At 51.7% G+C, this 16,514-nt stretch overlaps 7 protein-coding genes across 7 annotated transcripts; 4 read left to right on the forward strand and 3 right to left on the reverse strand.

Moving 5' to 3' along the window:
• Positions 1–234: 234 nt before the first annotated feature.
• Positions 235–1,026, forward strand: ALTATR162_LOCUS6058 (uncharacterized protein; the record flags this gene model as incomplete). Its single annotated transcript, XM_043313679.1, has 2 exons — positions 235–601; positions 650–1,026. 2 exons carry the CDS (start codon positions 235–237, stop codon positions 1,024–1,026), a joined length of 744 nt encoding a protein of 247 aa, XP_043169614.1.
• A 482-nt stretch (positions 1,027–1,508) lies between these two features.
• On the forward strand, positions 1,509–2,603 carry ALTATR162_LOCUS6059 (uncharacterized protein; the record flags this gene model as incomplete). The annotated part of the gene is made up of 4 exons (XM_043313680.1): positions 1,509–1,556; positions 1,608–1,725; positions 1,789–2,141; positions 2,196–2,603. 4 exons carry the CDS (start codon positions 1,509–1,511, stop codon positions 2,601–2,603), a joined length of 927 nt encoding a protein of 308 aa, XP_043169615.1.
• A 404-nt stretch (positions 2,604–3,007) lies between these two features.
• On the reverse strand, positions 3,008–4,594 carry ALTATR162_LOCUS6060 (uncharacterized protein; the record flags this gene model as incomplete). Its single annotated transcript, XM_043313681.1, has 1 exon — positions 3,008–4,594. One exon carries the CDS (start codon positions 4,592–4,594, stop codon positions 3,008–3,010), a length of 1,587 nt encoding a protein of 528 aa, XP_043169616.1.
• Positions 4,595–5,174: 580 nt separating this feature from the next.
• On the forward strand, positions 5,175–8,614 carry ALTATR162_LOCUS6061 (uncharacterized protein; the record flags this gene model as incomplete). The annotated part of the gene is made up of 7 exons (XM_043313682.1): positions 5,175–5,345; positions 5,395–5,495; positions 5,546–5,683; positions 5,731–6,770; positions 6,819–7,291; positions 7,341–8,314; positions 8,374–8,614. 7 exons carry the CDS (start codon positions 5,175–5,177, stop codon positions 8,612–8,614), a joined length of 3,138 nt encoding a protein of 1,045 aa, XP_043169617.1.
• Positions 8,615–9,192: 578 nt separating this feature from the next.
• Positions 9,193–11,197, reverse strand: ALTATR162_LOCUS6062 (uncharacterized protein; the record flags this gene model as incomplete). The annotated part of the gene is made up of 2 exons (XM_043313683.1): positions 9,193–11,033; positions 11,083–11,197. 2 exons carry the CDS (start codon positions 11,195–11,197, stop codon positions 9,193–9,195), a joined length of 1,956 nt encoding a protein of 651 aa, XP_043169618.1.
• A 2,172-nt stretch (positions 11,198–13,369) lies between these two features.
• ALTATR162_LOCUS6063 (uncharacterized protein) lies at positions 13,370–13,919 on the reverse strand (the record flags this gene model as incomplete). Its single annotated transcript, XM_043313684.1, has 2 exons — positions 13,370–13,603; positions 13,671–13,919. The coding sequence occupies 2 exons, from the start codon at positions 13,917–13,919 to the stop codon at positions 13,370–13,372; spliced, it is 483 nt and encodes a 160-aa protein (XP_043169619.1).
• A 574-nt stretch (positions 13,920–14,493) lies between these two features.
• ALTATR162_LOCUS6064 (uncharacterized protein) lies at positions 14,494–16,142 on the forward strand (the record flags this gene model as incomplete). The annotated part of the gene is made up of 3 exons (XM_043313685.1): positions 14,494–14,650; positions 14,703–15,217; positions 15,270–16,142. The coding sequence occupies 3 exons, from the start codon at positions 14,494–14,496 to the stop codon at positions 16,140–16,142; spliced, it is 1,545 nt and encodes a 514-aa protein (XP_043169620.1).
• Positions 16,143–16,514: the final 372 nt, after the last annotated feature.

Below are 16,514 nucleotides of genomic sequence, written 5' to 3' on the forward strand. Positions count from 1 at the left end.
AGAGTAAATGAGTTAACCAGCGCTTCCGCTAATGCTGTGATTGTTGGAGCTAAAGCGTATCTTACGAGCACGACGTAATTGTACAACCTAAAAGACATGGAGTCCTTCGTTCGCTGACCGAAAATGGTTAGCACGGCCAACGAAGCAGTGGCTCTTCAGCTTCGATGCTTGGGCGGCAGGTACCTCTGAAATGACAGCAAGACAACCGTAAAGACCGAAACGTCCAGAGTAATTATGTACATAGCAGACTCAGAACGCGTACAAGCTTATAACAAACACTTCATCCCTCTCGAGTCAAATCCAGATGTATTCACTGAGCTTGCACATAAGCTCGGGCTATCCACCTCACTAGGCTTCCAAGATGTACTCTCTCTAGACGACCCGGAGCTACTTGGCTTTCTTCCACGGCCAGCCCTTGCATTGATCCTGGTGTTTCCGACGACAGACGAATACGAGAGGAGGGTACAAGACGAGGATGCCAAGCTTGGGGAACTCCAAAGCTCTGGCGATGTGGTGTTCTTCAAACAAACCATTAACAATGCATGCGGTCTTTATGCAATCTTGCACGCTGTTTGTAATGGCGAAGCGCGGCAGAAGATCAGTACGACAGTCGCGGACTTGGCTAGAGGACACTACTAATGCCGATTAGACAGTGGCTCGATCATTGATCAGTTACTCAATGCCAGTCTAACACCCGACTCAGACGAGCTGGCTCACGCATTGGAGAAGAATGAAGGGCTAGAAGTTGCATATGCGGGAGTAGCAATCAAGGGCGATACTGAAGCGCCTCTCAATGCGGAGGACGAGGTGGACTACCACTATATCGCCTTTGTCAAATCGTCCAAAGACAACCATCTACACCAACTCGACGGCGACCGTAAACGTCCTATAGATCTCGGGGAACTCCCTGCAGACGAAGACGTTCTCTCTGAGAAATGTCTCAGCGTCATTCATGGTATGATGGCAAGCGAAGATGACAATCTCAACTTCAGCTTGATGGCTCTAGTAGAGCAAGCGGGAATGTAGGTAGCCAAGGAGTCACACTCTTCGTAGGATTTCTCCGAAGAGCGAGGAAGTGTGAACTATGAAGGACCTTTTTATTTGTTCTTGCAACAAACTTCGCAGAACGAAGAATGCACGTACTTCAGTACAGCCGCATACACCACAGCTAAGCAAGACGCAAAGATGTGGGATGCTCCCCGAAGGGACTTGTAAAAGTGTCCGAGACTCAAGTGGCTGGTGTGCGGGTTGCGTCCTATGGTGATGTATACGGAAATAGCATGACATGTATTGGTATCAGTTTTGTCCTCGCATTAGAAGTTGATGATGCCTGTCATTGTGATGTCGTGAGAGTGAAATGGTGTTCTGGCGAAGAAAAGTTGACATGTCCGCCGCATGGACCACCGCGCTAGGCTAGCTCTCCAGGAATCGCGAGCCCTGAGCTTCACTTCCACCGACCGCGATTGCGACTGCATCCTTCCCCACTTCACCCATTCCCGATCGCGAAGATGACGAAGAAGCGCAGAAGGTATCCGGATCTAAACCAGAAGCTCGAGGTATGCTATGCGCAAATAACTTCCATGTAGAATCTAGGCTGACCTCTCTAGCGACCATGGTGTTACTACTGCGAGCGCGACTTCGACGACCTTAAGATTCTCATCTCTCACCAAAAGGCTAAACATTTCAAATGCGACCGCTGTGGAAGACGATTAAATACTGCTGGAGGTACGCACCTTTCCACCAAACCTCCCCCAACACACAACAGGAGCGATACTAACAGCTTCTCAGGTCTCTCCGTGCATATGAACCAAGTCCACAAGGAGACTCTCACCCACGTTGAGAATGCCAACCCCGGCCGTCAAGGTCTCGATCTGGAGATCTTCGGTATGGAAGGTGTGCCCGCCGAGATAATAGACCAGCACAACCAGCAAGTCACACAAGCACATTTCGCCGAGGAGCAAGAGCGCGCGCGCATCACGGGAAACCCTATGCGTGGAGCGTACGTCAACGGACAAGCAGCACCAAACAAAAGGCCGAAGATCAACGAGAGTCTGGAGGAAATTGAGGAGAGGGCAGCCAAGTTCCGAGAGGATCGAAAGAACGGCGTTCTACCTGCGCCGGTGGAGCCTGTACAGAACGCTGTACGTATTCGAGGGTTTGAGCAGCAAGACAACACGCGACTAACGTATCTACAGACACCCCCAGTTGCTCAGACACCATACGGCGTACCACCCACTGGCGCTCCTGTGGCCTTCCCACCTGGTGCGCCCGCTTACCCTTCACAAGGCATCCCGCAATCATTCTCACCTGCCAACGGCGCCATGCCCGCACGACCTGGCAGCATCCCCGGCCAACCTGGCGCATTACCTCCTCGGCCTGGTTTCGGTGCTCCACCGCCTGGTGCATACCCGCCTGGCCAGAACGGCGACATATCGAACTCTGTCGATGATCTGATCAACGAGGTGACCAAGGAGGCTGCGCCAAAGGAAGAGAAGAAGAGCAAAAAGGACAAGAACCAACGACTCATCTTCTTTGCGGAGACAACAAGTCCGGAGGAGAAGATGGCTGCATTGCCAAGATTTGCGGAGTTTATGCGGACGTGATCAAGAAAAGGGCAGCTTGTTGTGTATAACGAGAGAAAAGGCCGAGTTGCGACTATGCACGTTGGCATTTATGCTATAGAGCCTTGAGGCCAGCGCAAGGGCAAGAGCCCCACAGATGCCACACGACGCAGGGCGGACCGCATTCAACCAAGGCATTGCGGCGCGAAAGAGAGTCTGGCTTTGCATATAGTATCTATCTAAGAGCGATCAAGTCACGAAACGAACCAAGATCAAGCCCACATCTAGATCCATCAAGGACTGGTATTACAATAGCTCATTGACACTTGATAGCATAGCACAATGAAGCAACCGAGCTTTGGAAAATCAGGGTATCTTGCAATTCCAACGCATCAAGTAATTATACAGCAGAACAGTCGTGTAGCCTAACCAAACCTTACCGTGTTTTATTGGTCATAAAACCCCAATTCCTCACCCTCCTCTTCCTCATCCTCGTCATATTCTTCACTCTGCTCGTCGTCGCTGCTCCGATCCTCACTAGCACGTGCCCACTCGGAGCTCTCGGTAAACAACGACTCACTTAGATCCAGACCGCGCGTCTGAGTCGTTCCCATGATACCTTCTTCCTCTTGCGTTACATCTGTAACGTCTTCTTGCTCTGGCATGGGATCGACTTCCCTCAGCAAAGCCTTCTCATCTAGCTCATTGTCATGGTCGTTGTGACCGGTAGCAAAACCAACAGACTTGGCTGTACTGGGTCGTTCATGCACTTCGGTATGCTCTACCCGACGGGGTTGCTCCTCGATGATATCGCCGTTCCAAGGTCGGCATTCCTTGACTGTCTCGCCACAGCGTAGACATGTCCAACCTTCGCCTTCTTCGTTTGCGATGCGTTGCGCGATGCATGCGAAACAGTATATGCAGCCGCATGGGATGGCTTCGTAAGGGTTGGTGATGTCTGTTGTTGCGGAGCCGACGACGCCGCCGCCACCGGCTGAGGAGGTGAGGATGTCGGCTTCGCTGGTTGTGGTTGGGTTTTGGTCGCGGTAGCAGATTGCGCAGGTGCGTTCGGGTAGGAAACCTAGTTCACCGGCAGCCTTGGCCTCTTCATCTCCTTCCTCGTTGTTGGGCTTTGAGCGGCCGAGTAGAGAGAGTACTGTTGTTCGCAGTTTCTTGAATGTGCGGCTTAGGATGCGACGCCAGCGAGAGATGCCGACGAGTGGGAGGAGGAAGAGGAGGAACTCGGTGAAGGCATGCCATACGAGTTGGCGGTTGAGGTATTCGAAACTGACTTCGCGTGATGTTGAGTGTGAGGTGGGTGTCAGGCGTAGACGGAGCAGGCGATCTGTTATGGTCCTATAGCGGCCGTCGACGAGGAAGACGAGAAAGCTGGCAAGGCCGAGGACGTCGTGCGCATTCCCTGCCAGTTCGCTCAACCGCCCCAGAACCTTCAATCTCGCACTCTCGGGCCTGGTGTAGTCTTCTGACGCGGATAGAAGGTACTCTTCCCACTTGGTCCACGCATACCTCCCCCCCACTGTGACAGCCCCATAGGCGACCTTTTGCCATGGCTTGGGCGGCGGGCGATTCGGCGCACTACTCCGCGCATCCGTATACCTCAGCCCCTGTAGATGCGCGCCATAACTGGCATTCTGATCCCAGATACTCAGTTTCCATAGCATAGCTCTCAGAGCCAGTAGTATTTCAGCCGAGTAATGGTCTGTAATATGACTTCCAAAGTATTTCAGGCCTTCGCCGACTTGATCCTTCATCAATGTAAGGAGTTCTTCATCGAGGAGTTCGGCATCGACTTGGCCGACGCGGAACTCTGGTCGTGTTCCCGATCGGCCTTTTATCGCGTCCCAGATACTGAATCCAGTGGTGGAGAGGCTGCTGAAGGGGAAGGGGAGGCGCGAGAGGGCGCGTTGCGCGGTTGATGGCGGAGGTTCATGATGATTCCGTTGTTGAAGCGCGCGTTGAGCGCGGCGGGCTGCTATGCGTTGCTGGGCGGCGACGAAGTCTGCGGAGGGCATTTGGGAGCATTGGGAGATGGCGACGTGTAGGCAGAGCGACGGAGGTTATGGATGTTTGTTGGGCGATGTCGCGAGATGTGGGTGGAACGTGATAGCGTGATGGGGAGACCAGACTGGAGTTGCGACGGACCGAGGTTGGCTGGGGAAAGGGTCGAAGTAGCCGATGCGCGCGACGCCTTCTCCAGACAAGCCGGGGCCATATCTGGAGACGCCATGACAGTGCATCTCTGATAGAGCATTTTCAAGTATACGCTAGATACATGGTTTTCAAGTCATTGTTCCAAGTTTAGTTCATGTCAACTGCCACCAAGGTGTCACCCAGTGTCGCTGTCTCGTGTCTCGGAGGTCCGAGCTGTGACGCGGGGAGCTCCTCGAATTTGTTTCTCCAAACACCAAGATAGATTTCCCGAACAAGACTTGCCCTGTACTGATCACAGCCTGGGTGAGCAGGCTTTACATATCCTACGTGCACGGTGAAGCGTATCTATCGAATTACTCACCAGTTTCTCCCCGTATCCACAAGTTTACCTACTTGCGACTGCCCCACCACCGCAGCACTTGAATTGCCAGCACTTGCAGAATGAACACGGAATTCAGTGTTGAGGTGCCAGGAGAGGCGAATCCTCTGACTGAGAACATACTGTTCCATGTCTTGCGCTCAGCGTCTTCAGCAGACCAGACTCAAGTACAGTCAGGCACCAAGCAACTCCAGCAGTGGGAAAAGGCCCAGGGTTTCTACCCTCTGTTGCAGGTATACATGCCTTCGCTCTGTGGAACAAGATCAATCTGACACTTTGCAGACGGTGTTTCTTGACCAGTCCCTTCCATTAGAAGTACGCTACCTCGCTATCATCCAGCTCAAGAACGGCATCGATAAATACTGGCGCAAGACAGCCACCAAGTATGCCTCTGCCTATAGTCGTATGGATATACATACTGACACGGTAACAGCGCTGTGAGTAAGGAAGACAAGGCCACCATACGAGCCCGCCTGCTCGAGAGCGCCGTCAACGAAGCCGACCACCGCCTAGCGCTACAGAATGCTTTGGTCGTTGCGAAGATTGTCCGCTTCGAATTCCCAAATGACTGGTAAGCCTCGAGATCAGCATGATATTTCCCATTCTGACATCTCCTAGGCCCGATCTATTCCAACAACTACTCCACATCCTCCGCGCCTCGACCGATCCGAACGCCTACCGGTTACAACTTCCTCGCGCCCTTCTCGTCTTGCTATACATCGTCAAGGAACTGTCAACAGGGCGACTTCTACGAACAAGGCAAAGCTTGCAGACGGTTGCACCAGAGATTTTCAACGTACTAGGTACCATCTACGTGAGCAAGGTACAGACGTGGCAGGCCTTCTTTCGCGATGGCGGAGACGACGAAGGCGGAGCGCTTGAGAGCATCGACAACAGCTTGCTCGCTATCAAGACGATGCGGCGGCTGATCATTGCAGGCTACGAGTTCCCAGGCAGAGATAAGGATGTCCAGGGATTCTGGACGCTGACACGTACTCATTTCGGAGAGTTTCTACAATATGTGATACCAGAAAACTCGCCACTTGCAGTCGACGTTCAAAGGAAGATAGGCAAGCACTTGATGCAGCTTTCCAAGCTACACCTGAACATGGCCACTACTCACCCAGCAGATTTTGTCCTTTTGCCCAACTCGATAGACCTTGCACGCGACTACTGGAGTCTCATCTCAAGGCTAGGTGAGCAGTGGGGCTCAAAGTCTATTGAGGGCGCCAAAGTCGGCACTGATGGCGATGCCGAAGATGAAGCGCCCATCATTGAGCGTCTAGGTCTCAAGGGTCTGCTGCTAATCCGTGCTTGCGTGAAGATGGTCTTTTACCCCACTCAGACTTTCCGCTTCAAGCATCAGCAGGAAAAAGACGAAAAGAACCAAGCCACGCACATGATCAAAACAGACCTTCTTACTGACGACCTCGTGCGTGAAATGATCTCAGCGCTTGTCCAGCGCTTCTTCGTTTTCAGGCCCAGCGACCTCCGTATGTGGGAGGAAGAACCCGATGAGTGGGAGAAGATGGAAGAGGGAGCAGAGGACTGGGAATTTGCAATTCGACCCTGTGCCGAGAAGCTGTTCCTAGACCTTGCAAAGAATTTCAAAAATTTGATCATTCAACCTTTGCTCCAAGTCTTCTATACAGTAGCGAGTGAGTACTCACTTCCAGCAGAAAATGGCCCGCGCTAACGTTTCACAGCACCGGAAAACGAGGATATCCTTTTCAAAGACTCCGTCTACACTGCTATAGGCCTTGCAGCCGATATACTGCACGATCAGGTCGACTTTGATTCGTTCCTCGAGAAGACACTAGTTGTTGAGGTAGCGAAACAAAAACCGGGTTACAATATCATCCGTCGTCGTATCGCCATTATCATATCCCAATGGATAACTATCAAGATGGCGAAAGAAAAAAAGCCAATCGTCTACCAGATTTTCCAGCATCTACTCGATAAGAGTGATCCGATGAACGATCAGGTGGTCCGGATAACTGCAGGCAGAAAATTCCACGCTGTCGCTGACGAGTGGGAGTTTCAAGCAGATGCCTTCCTGCCCTATTCCCAAGTTATGCTCGATAGGTTAATGGCGTTGGTCCAGGAGGTGGAGCTTCCAGAGACAAAGATGGCACTCCTCAACACTATCAGCCTTGTAGTATACAGACTGGAGCATCATGTAAGTCAGAAGCATAAAGGTGGGGGATACTTGCACTAACCCGATGTAGATCACACCATACGCTAATAGCATCGTCGCCCTACTTCCGCCTCTATGGGAGCAGTCTGGCGAGGAGCATCTCATGAAGCAAGCCATTCTTACCCTTTTGGCTCGCCTGACCAACGCGATGAAAGCCGAGTCACGTTCGTTTCATGTTTCCTTCTTACCCATCATCCAGAGCGCTATCGAACCTGGGTCAGAAACTCAGGTCTATCTCCTCGAAGACGCACTTGATCTATGGGCCTCTATCATCGCACAGACACCATCAGCCCCAGAACCCACACCACCCGAGCTGCTCAACCTCCTTCAATACTTGTTGCCTCTCTTCTCCATGGACAATGAAACCCTGCGAAAGGCTATTGAGATCACAGAAGCCTACCTTCTCCTCGCGCCTGCTGCCGTACTCGCAGACTCTTTCCGTCCCGCAATCCTCCAGGCCCTCGCTGAGCTCCTGGGTAGCTTGAAACCCGAAGCAAACGGTATAATGACACATCTTGTAACCTGTATCATTCGGGGTGCGGAAGGCGTTGGAGGCGAGAATGCTGTCAAGATCTTAACTAGCGACTTGATCTCCTCTGGCTTCCTCGCAAAAGTCCTGGAGGGTCTCCACGGCGCATGGACGCATCACCAATCTCATGGTCCTTATCGCGAACTTCCCTCCCGTGCCGTCGACGGTGTAGTGGAAACAGATTACTTCACCGTACTAGCCCGTATCGGAGTTGCTTCACCTTCTGTCCTCCTCGAGGCTCTATCCTCGCTATCAAGCGAAGGTCTAGAAAAGACTCTAGACTGGTTACTAGAAGAGTGGTTCAGCCACATCGAGAACATCGGCGACGCGCCAAACAAGAAGCTCATGTGTCTCGTTCTCACACGGTTCCTGGAAGGGGGGCAGCCTTGGATGCTGGGCCGGCTGCAGTTGTTGATAGGAGTTTGGACAGACGTACTAGGGGAGTTGCTCGATGGCATGGATGATCGGAGTCAGGAGTACGAATCCCCTCATTTCCTTTACCACCTACGTTGCACAAGCTAATCTCTTATTCTAGCTCTCTGTTCTGGCCTCCGGAGCCTTACCATCCCACGGAACCCGAAGCACCAGAGGATATACGCAAGCGCGAACTCATGTACACGGATCCTGTACACCAGATCAATCTTGTTGCGTTCATCAGGGAGCATCTCCAGCAGGTTATCCAGCAAGTGGGTGGTGAGCAAGCTTTCCAGGAAGAGTGGTTAAGTCGCGTGGATAAGGAGATTCTCAAGGGCTTTGGGGAGTTGGGCATCATGTGAGGAGAGGAAAACTCTTGTACACGTGCAACGACTTACGATGACGAGCGGCATTCATAACACAGAGGATAAGGAGACTGAGCATAGGAGTAGTAGGGGTGAAGTGCTAGTAGCTTTCTACAAAGTTTCCGAGTCCAGCGCCCGTCTTGTTCCTCTTTGAGGTCGCTCTGCACTTTGTATATCTCATGCCAACCCATCACTTCTTCAGCAATCCAGATCTTTCTATTCACCCTATGTACCTTTTTATCCCGCACGCTTAGAAATCCCAAACCCATCTTCCATGTACCCTCCCCAGCAAAACACAGCACGCGTCCCCACCCGTCTGACAACACAGTTGTATATGCATGTACAGTTCCAAGACACTGAGCAGCTAGCCCATTGTTGGCGGTAAGATGCTAGTCTCGCACCACTTGACATGTATCTTGCCAATACTATTTGGACGAGAGGGTATCGCGCCGCCTGTAAATGAGAAAGATACGGTACATCTGTCCTGACGTGTCAACAGAAGGTATCAAAACTGCATAAAGGTCCAGCTGCGCGTCGTGATAATCAACGATTGACGATTCAATCGCTAGCCTCACTCACACCAAAAAACCATCTGCTCCTTCTGCTCGGCGCAAGAACTCCCACATCGCTCGCACGACTGCGAGACCACTGCCCTGAGTCTCGATTGTGCGGCCACGACCACGGTCGTTGAGATCACCTCCGCTGCTCTTTGTGATTTCATTCTCGACGTTTTCATCAAAGACGAACCACTCGGAAGGCTCTTTGGGCTCGCCTTCCATGTATAAGCCATCATCGGGGTGCGTATGCAGGTTACGGTAGTCCGTTGCGTTCTCAGGGAGAACAGGATGTGAAAGAAAACCAGTCTCTTTGCGGCGATGCGATGAGAGTGGAAACAATGTCTCTGGAGCGCCCCACCATGCTCCAAATCTACCTTCTTCATCGCGTGTGCGGAGGGCGGCTTGGGCATTGTGTACGACCCAAGCGGTGTATTCTCTACAGCTATTCGCATGCAGCATGGCTGCTTCACGAGTCGCTGCGTGGGTTTTCCCCGGTCTGGTCGGTCGGGATGGAAGAGGTTTGCAGAAGGAAGTTAGATGGTGGAAGAAGATGCCTTTGAATGTTTGGCCATCTTGACTACAGCGCCCAGAGGGGTCACACAGTTCTGTCAGGATTCCATCGAAACCCAGGCCAGCCCAGTCAGTTGGCAATGCTTTCTCTGCGTTCTCCTGGCCCTGGCTGTGACGCTGTCGCGAGTTTGCGGTGAATGAGGTGGAACCAAGACCAGACTTCGTCCAACCCGTGGCGCGTATGACGTTTCTGATAAGCTCATGACCATCTTCTAGATATGAGGTCTTGCCCGAAGCCTCCCATAACCCGCGCAGTCCAGACAAGACTACACCTTGGTTGTAGGTATACACCATTTCGTTTCGCTCGTCGCACATCGTCTTGCTATGATTTGTGCGGTAGCCTCCGATATGAAACCCATCAGTGTAAAGGCCCTGATCGTTCATCATACCGATGTTCTTCAGCCACTCATAGGCATTGACTGCGTTTGCAAGGTAAACAGGATCGTACCGCCCGCGGTGACCATCATCGCAGTCATCGTACAATTGCTTCTCATGTGGATCTGATTCATCGTGCTGCGAAAGAAACGGCGAACAGTTGTCGTCACCCGGAAAGTGCAAGTACATGCTGATACTCGCTGAGATGAAGAGCTGGTTCGTAATGGCATTCTTGTACGGTAGGAGACGCGGATTCCATGTCATACCACCCCCACAAAGCCTCCAGTCCCACCCCTTCTCAGCCAGCTCGTAGAAAATCCGCGCACGATGTGCGAAAGCAGGTACGAATTGACTGGCATGCCATTTCTTCCCTCCAATATTGCTTGTTGTATAGTGTCCAACAGAATGGCTCTCGATGAAATCTGTCGCTTGTAGCCAGCCCAACACCACCCACAACATATCATCGAAAGCCTGCATTCTTATTGCAAAGGCGTCTTCGCCGAAATAGTATGCTGTGGTCTGCGCAAAGTACTTGTTGATTTCGTTCTCCACCATTTGTGCCTCGACGTCTAGTTTCCGGCTTCTATCGAACGTGCCTGGCATCGTGTAGGAAAGCGAGTGGGAGAGCGATGATAGGGTAGCCGAGACGTAAGTGGACATGACGGCAGCTGTCCAGTCTATCGCTGTTGTGTACTTGCCGAGCCATACAGAGAAGTAGTGGTCCTGCATTGTAGAGAGGGCAGAGTGGAGATCATGGAGGATATTGGTTTCGGCGACCGAGTAGCTGGCCGTGCTGGTTGGAGAGGCGTTCAGCAAGGTATGGGAGGGTTCGGCATGGGATACGGATAAGGCTGGTGAAGAAGATAGGCGGACGACATTCTGATTCTCGGGCTCGTAGACCAGTTGTCCTGCTTCTACGACATGTTAGTGAGAGGTCTTGAGGAACTATCTCTTGAGCCTCACCTTGTGAAGCTGGCAATGCCGTACTACTAGTGACTGAGCTGGTCGCAAACGCGAACATAAGCAACGAAACAGAGCAGTATAGTCGCCAAAGCGACGCGACACGCGATACTTCCATTGCAAAGATCAGAAGGCGGTGCTCGTCAATCTAGTGATGGCGCTGACCGAAGGCTGAATGCTATGCGACGCGTAAGCAGTTCATGAAGCCGCTCTGCGAGCAAGCTACGGTTAGGAATGCTACGTTATGTACATGAAACCAATAAAGAAGACCAGTGAAGGTTTCTCGTAAGTTACTGTAGAGATCATGGTGGAGGAGGCGTGTGCCGCGAGTGCATGAGGCGTACACCCAGCTGGGCCAAGTCCACCTTCCCGTGCGGGCTTGGGTGACTGTTCCTACCGGGGCCTGTTCCTGAGGCTTGCTGCAGCGAGATGTAGAGACATGAGGATTGTTGGGGGGCTACAGAGTCAACAAGATGACTATAAACACATCTCCATACATGTCTCCCCGGATGTGACGCGTGATGAAGAGTCGGAATGACGCCAAGCTTAAACCCTAAATAGGGTTGCCCCACTATCGCGTGGCTCCCACGCACAACCGCATCCAGCCATGTCAAGTAGCAAAAAGTGTAGCATTTTACCACCACCAGCACCCCGAACACCTCCACAACAGCAAAAAGAAATGGTGAACAGAGTGGGATTCGAACCCACGCAGCTTTCGCTACTAGCACCTGAAGCTAGCGCCTTGGACCGCTCGGCCATCTGTCCGATCGATATAGGTGTTTAAATTGAGAAAATAAATATCCTAAAAAAAATGGGATGAAAAACGGGTGGGATCAATGCCGAGTCCACAACTGAACATTCAGCTGGGTCTCATGAGGTGGGTGGCTGAGTTCTACATGCAGAAGAGATTTTATTGGGCTAAGGCTTATCAGATATCTCTAGAGCTTTCAAAAGCTCTGTATTATCCTACCACCCTGTACAAGGGAGAAGCCAAACACTCCTTAGCAAGCTCGTCCCTCTTGCTTACTATATAAAGCGTAGCAAAGTACTATATTAAACCTATAGATAACCTAGAGGTCTATAATGCTGTTAAGCTTTACGACTTTTCTTAAAATAGGCTAATGGAGTCTACCATAGAGCATTTATATCTCTGCACTTTTGGGGGTTTGCCTTTCATGCGGTTCTACGGTACTTTTCTACCCGTGAGAGACATATTATTGATCAGCTAGGGAGAAGCTGTCGATTGATCCAACATTTTCGAATAACATATCTTGTGTTTGATTTGGCATCGGCTCAGTTCAGATCATTGAAGGATTGATATATTTCTTCATACCATTGCCTCGCGCCATTACCCTTATAAGGATTTGGTGTAGGTAGTAAGAGCGGTACGACATCGATACGGCGTTGTCTCGAAGTAGCCTTTGGTGCAGCCGTAGTCTACTGTGACGCAAGGTTCTATTTGTGGATCATGCAAAGGGAAAGGAGCTTCCGCAATGTTGATCGTGATGCTGAGCTGTTGCTGTGGGAGCAAAATTGATCTTTCAGTATCTGCGCGGACGTGTTTCGGCAGACATGTCGTGAGATGAATGTGGTCCTACCGACAGGAACGTCCTGAAGATGTCCTTGATGGGGGATGATGTTTTGACTATAGGAGGGAAGGAGGGATAGAGACAAGACGAACGGGTTAGGAGAATGCGAGTAGGCAAATAATGTCAAGGTTTGCGTACTACAAGGTTTGCGTACTACAAGGTATGTTGATCTGCGCGGGCCTTTGACCTCTCCATTCTCGTGGTGCAGGCGCCACACGATCCGAAGCGCACTACTTAGACTCCATCAGCCATGGGATGTGGTCTCGCCAGGAGTTTCCCAGTAGATGGTGTAAAGAACCAGCCAGAGTCGACGGGTAGAAGCAGGAGGCTTAAAACGATGCAAAAGCGCAGTCGATCAAAGGATATGTCTGCCCCAAAAGACGTTATACCATGCATACTGGCTGAACGCGCCGTTGCTACTATCACTGGGGACTGTGTGATCACGTATTGGTCAATCATAGGCAAGAGAGTCTGTAGATGTGTTAGTCGAGATTCTGATAGCACAGTAGTTGTGTACTTACGATAGCCAAGTCAGAGCCCGACCTACCCCGTATGGAGGTAAGCCGGTGAGCTAGTATTGTGATAGACCTCTGGGGTGGTATTACTAGGCTTTTTGTACTCATACCCATCCGTTCTGCATTATGGTTTGCGGTCCAGTTCCAATGATACGAGCGGCGTAGAATGCCGCGTCCATGCAAAGACTACTCATCCTCCATATCCTCACCATCGCGGCCTGGACTCCTGCTCCTAGCTCTCCCAGCCCCGCGCCCGCTCTGGCGCTTATCATAGTCGCGCGCGCGGCCTTTGCTGGCTGGCGGGGGCCGTACGAAAGCGAAGTCGACGGTGACCTTTTGCTCGAGAAGCTCTTCGCCGTTGGCGCCCTTGATGGCGGCCTTTGCTTCTTCCAAGGTAGCATACTCGATGAGGACGTAGCCCTGTATAAGGTCAGCTCTGCCACTGCACTCTCCCAACTCGCCCTATGCAACGACTTCAGGCGCGTACCTTTACATAACCCGTCCTCCTGTCCAGGTTCATGTGTAGATTCTTAATCGTTCCGAACTCGCCAAACATGTCTTGGAGATCCTCCTCGGTCGCTTCCTCGTGTACATTGGTGACAATGATAATCCAGCCTTCGATGGAGCGCACGGCTGTTGCGCCGGCCTCGGTGCGCGCGTCGCTGGCGCTGGGATCAGCCGACGAGACTTCGGGCTGCTCGGGCTGGTCGATATCCATGGTTTCTGTGTCGGCCATGGCTGCGGGATGTAATTGGTCGGTGGGTGGTATACAAGTGGGTATTGTTGTGAGAGACTGGAGTTGTCAAGCTTGCGGCGTCGCCAAATGTTTCCGTAGTCGAAGCGGTTCGCGCTAGTGGAAGAGTGGCGTCGTCCCAAGGTACGCGACCCAAACTCGACCCTCACTCTCCATCGCACCTGCCTTTTGTTTAGCCGCAAGTCCGACGCTTGCAAGCTGTGCCCACTGCCTGCATACATCATGGCCCACGTCTCCACCCCTCACGGCACAGCCGGGAAGAAGCAGATAAAAGGGCCACCCACCAGCCATCCTACTATAGCACTGAGCTAGGTTCAGCTACCACCCCGCCGACGTCACTTGCATTGTTACATTACAAACTTTTGACCCGCGTCTTTCATCATGCTCCAATTCCTCGACAATCTCGTACATTACGCCGATCCATCGCTCCCGTCTTTCTCCTCCCTCACCTGCCTCTACATCATCATACTAGCCTCCTCACTGTTGATATCTTTGCGCTCGCGACAAGAAGAAGAGAACACTAATTAGCACAATGTCCAAGTTCACTAATATCGCCATGATCGGATGCGGAAGCATGGGCGGTGGAATGGCCCTGCTCTTTGCTGAGGACGGTGTCAATGTCTCGCTTTCAGACCCTTCCGAGCAGGCAATGGATGCAGTTATCGAAAAGGCTGAGCAGCAGGGATACAACGGAAAGATCAAAAAGTACAAGGGTAGGTGCAAGTGCACCCAAGATGATACGATCGAGGGTTAATGAAACGACAGACTATGATTCCCTCTGCAAGTCACTTTCCACACCACGCCTACTTGTCTTCTCCCTTCCACATGGCAGCGTAGGCGACAAGGTCCTCGAGGGGCTGGAGCCACATCTCTCCCGCGACGACATAATACTAGACTGCGGAAACGAACACTTCCAGAACACCGAGCGCCGACAGGAGAAGACAAAGGGTACCGGTATCCGGTATATTGGCTGTGGTGTAAGTGGCGGATACCAGGCTGCGCGAGCGGGACCTTCCATGTGTCCTGGTGGCGATATCTCTGCGCTCAAGGAAGTCCTTCCACTACTAGAAAAGGTCGCAGCTAAAGACAAGAACGAGAAGCCTTGTGTGGGTGTCATTGGGAAGGGTGGAGCTGGACATTACGTGAAGATGATGCACAATGGCATCGAGCACGGCATGATGAGCGCCATTTGCGAGGCCTGGGGCATCATGCGAAAGATGGGCATGGACTATGAGGAGATTGGCGACGTACTCTCTCAGTGGAACTCGGGAGGCGAGCTGGTATGTTAACACATCACGATCTTACACGTTTGTCATACTCATTCATGAACAGAGAGGCACTTTCCTCATCTCCATTGGCGCGGATTTATCTCACAAACGCGACTCAAGCGACAAACCCAACCAACCAGGCCAGAAAGATACCCAACACCATCCTCTTGTTATCTCGGAAGTTCTCGACAAGGTCGTTCAGGACGTCACAGGTGAGGAAGGTACTGGCATCTGGAGCAACACCGAGGCCATCGAACTTCACGTCCCAGCCTTCACCCTCAACATCTCCCACGCATTCCGTCTCGCATCCGCCTTCCGTGGTGACCGCGAGCAAGCCAATAAAGCCGCCGACGGAGGCTTCCCTCCCAGCCAGCTGAATATCACGGACAAGAAGGCCTTCCTTGAAGATCTGAGGAAGGCAACATATGCATCATGTCTCGCCAGTTACATCCAGGGCATGAATGTCATCGCCAAAGCAGACCAAGAGCACAAGTGGGAGATTGACTACTCGCAAGTTTGGCAAATCTGGCGTGCGGGATGTATCATCCAAGCAGACTATATCTCCGATGAGATTCTCGCGCCGGTCCTCAAATCCAACCCCAAACCCGAAGACTTGAACCTCAACTTCTCGTCTCGCGTTGCCAAGGACGTAAAGAACTGCTTCCCAGCGCTTCGTCGCGTAGTTGCCAAGGCTGTAGAGACGGATCAAGTTGTACCTGCCATAAGCGCTACCCTGGAATACTTCAAGGTTGCCAGCGGTACCGACCTGCCCACCTCATTCTACGAAGCAGAGCTCGATTACTTTGGCAGCCACATGTTCGACAAGAAAGGTGACAAAGACGCGAATGTCAAGAAACCAATGGAGGGCAAGCACCACTTTGAGTGGAAGCCTGCGACGAGCCAGAAGGAACAGTATGGTAAGAACTACAAGTTGTGAGGTAATGTTATTCAGCGTTTCTCTTTATTTTTAGTGTAAGCCTAGGTTTATAGCGATACTAGAGCAATTGATCATTTGACATGATCTTAGCAAGAAACAGAAGATGTCATTGCAAGTCTTAGCACCCAGAGTAATGCATCTCAAAAGTGCAACCTCCGTGTTTTGGGGGGGTAAGCTCTCTGTCATGAGCTTAAATGACGTTATTGCCACTTGTACAAGCTCCACATGCTTTCACTCAGCTTCCGTTAGCCGCATGACGTACCATTTCTCAAAACATCTTTTTCCGCATTAGCAACTCGGAAGTTTCGGCTTACCACGCTCGTATTGACCCCAAAATAGAGACCGTCGTCAATTGATCGGCAGTCTATACGC

The sequence above is a fragment of the Alternaria atra genome, assembly GCF_907166805.1.
Source record: "Alternaria atra isolate CS162 genome assembly, contig: 25, whole genome shotgun sequence".
In the NCBI taxonomy this organism is placed as follows: Eukaryota; Fungi; Ascomycota; class Dothideomycetes; order Pleosporales; family Pleosporaceae; genus Alternaria; species Alternaria atra.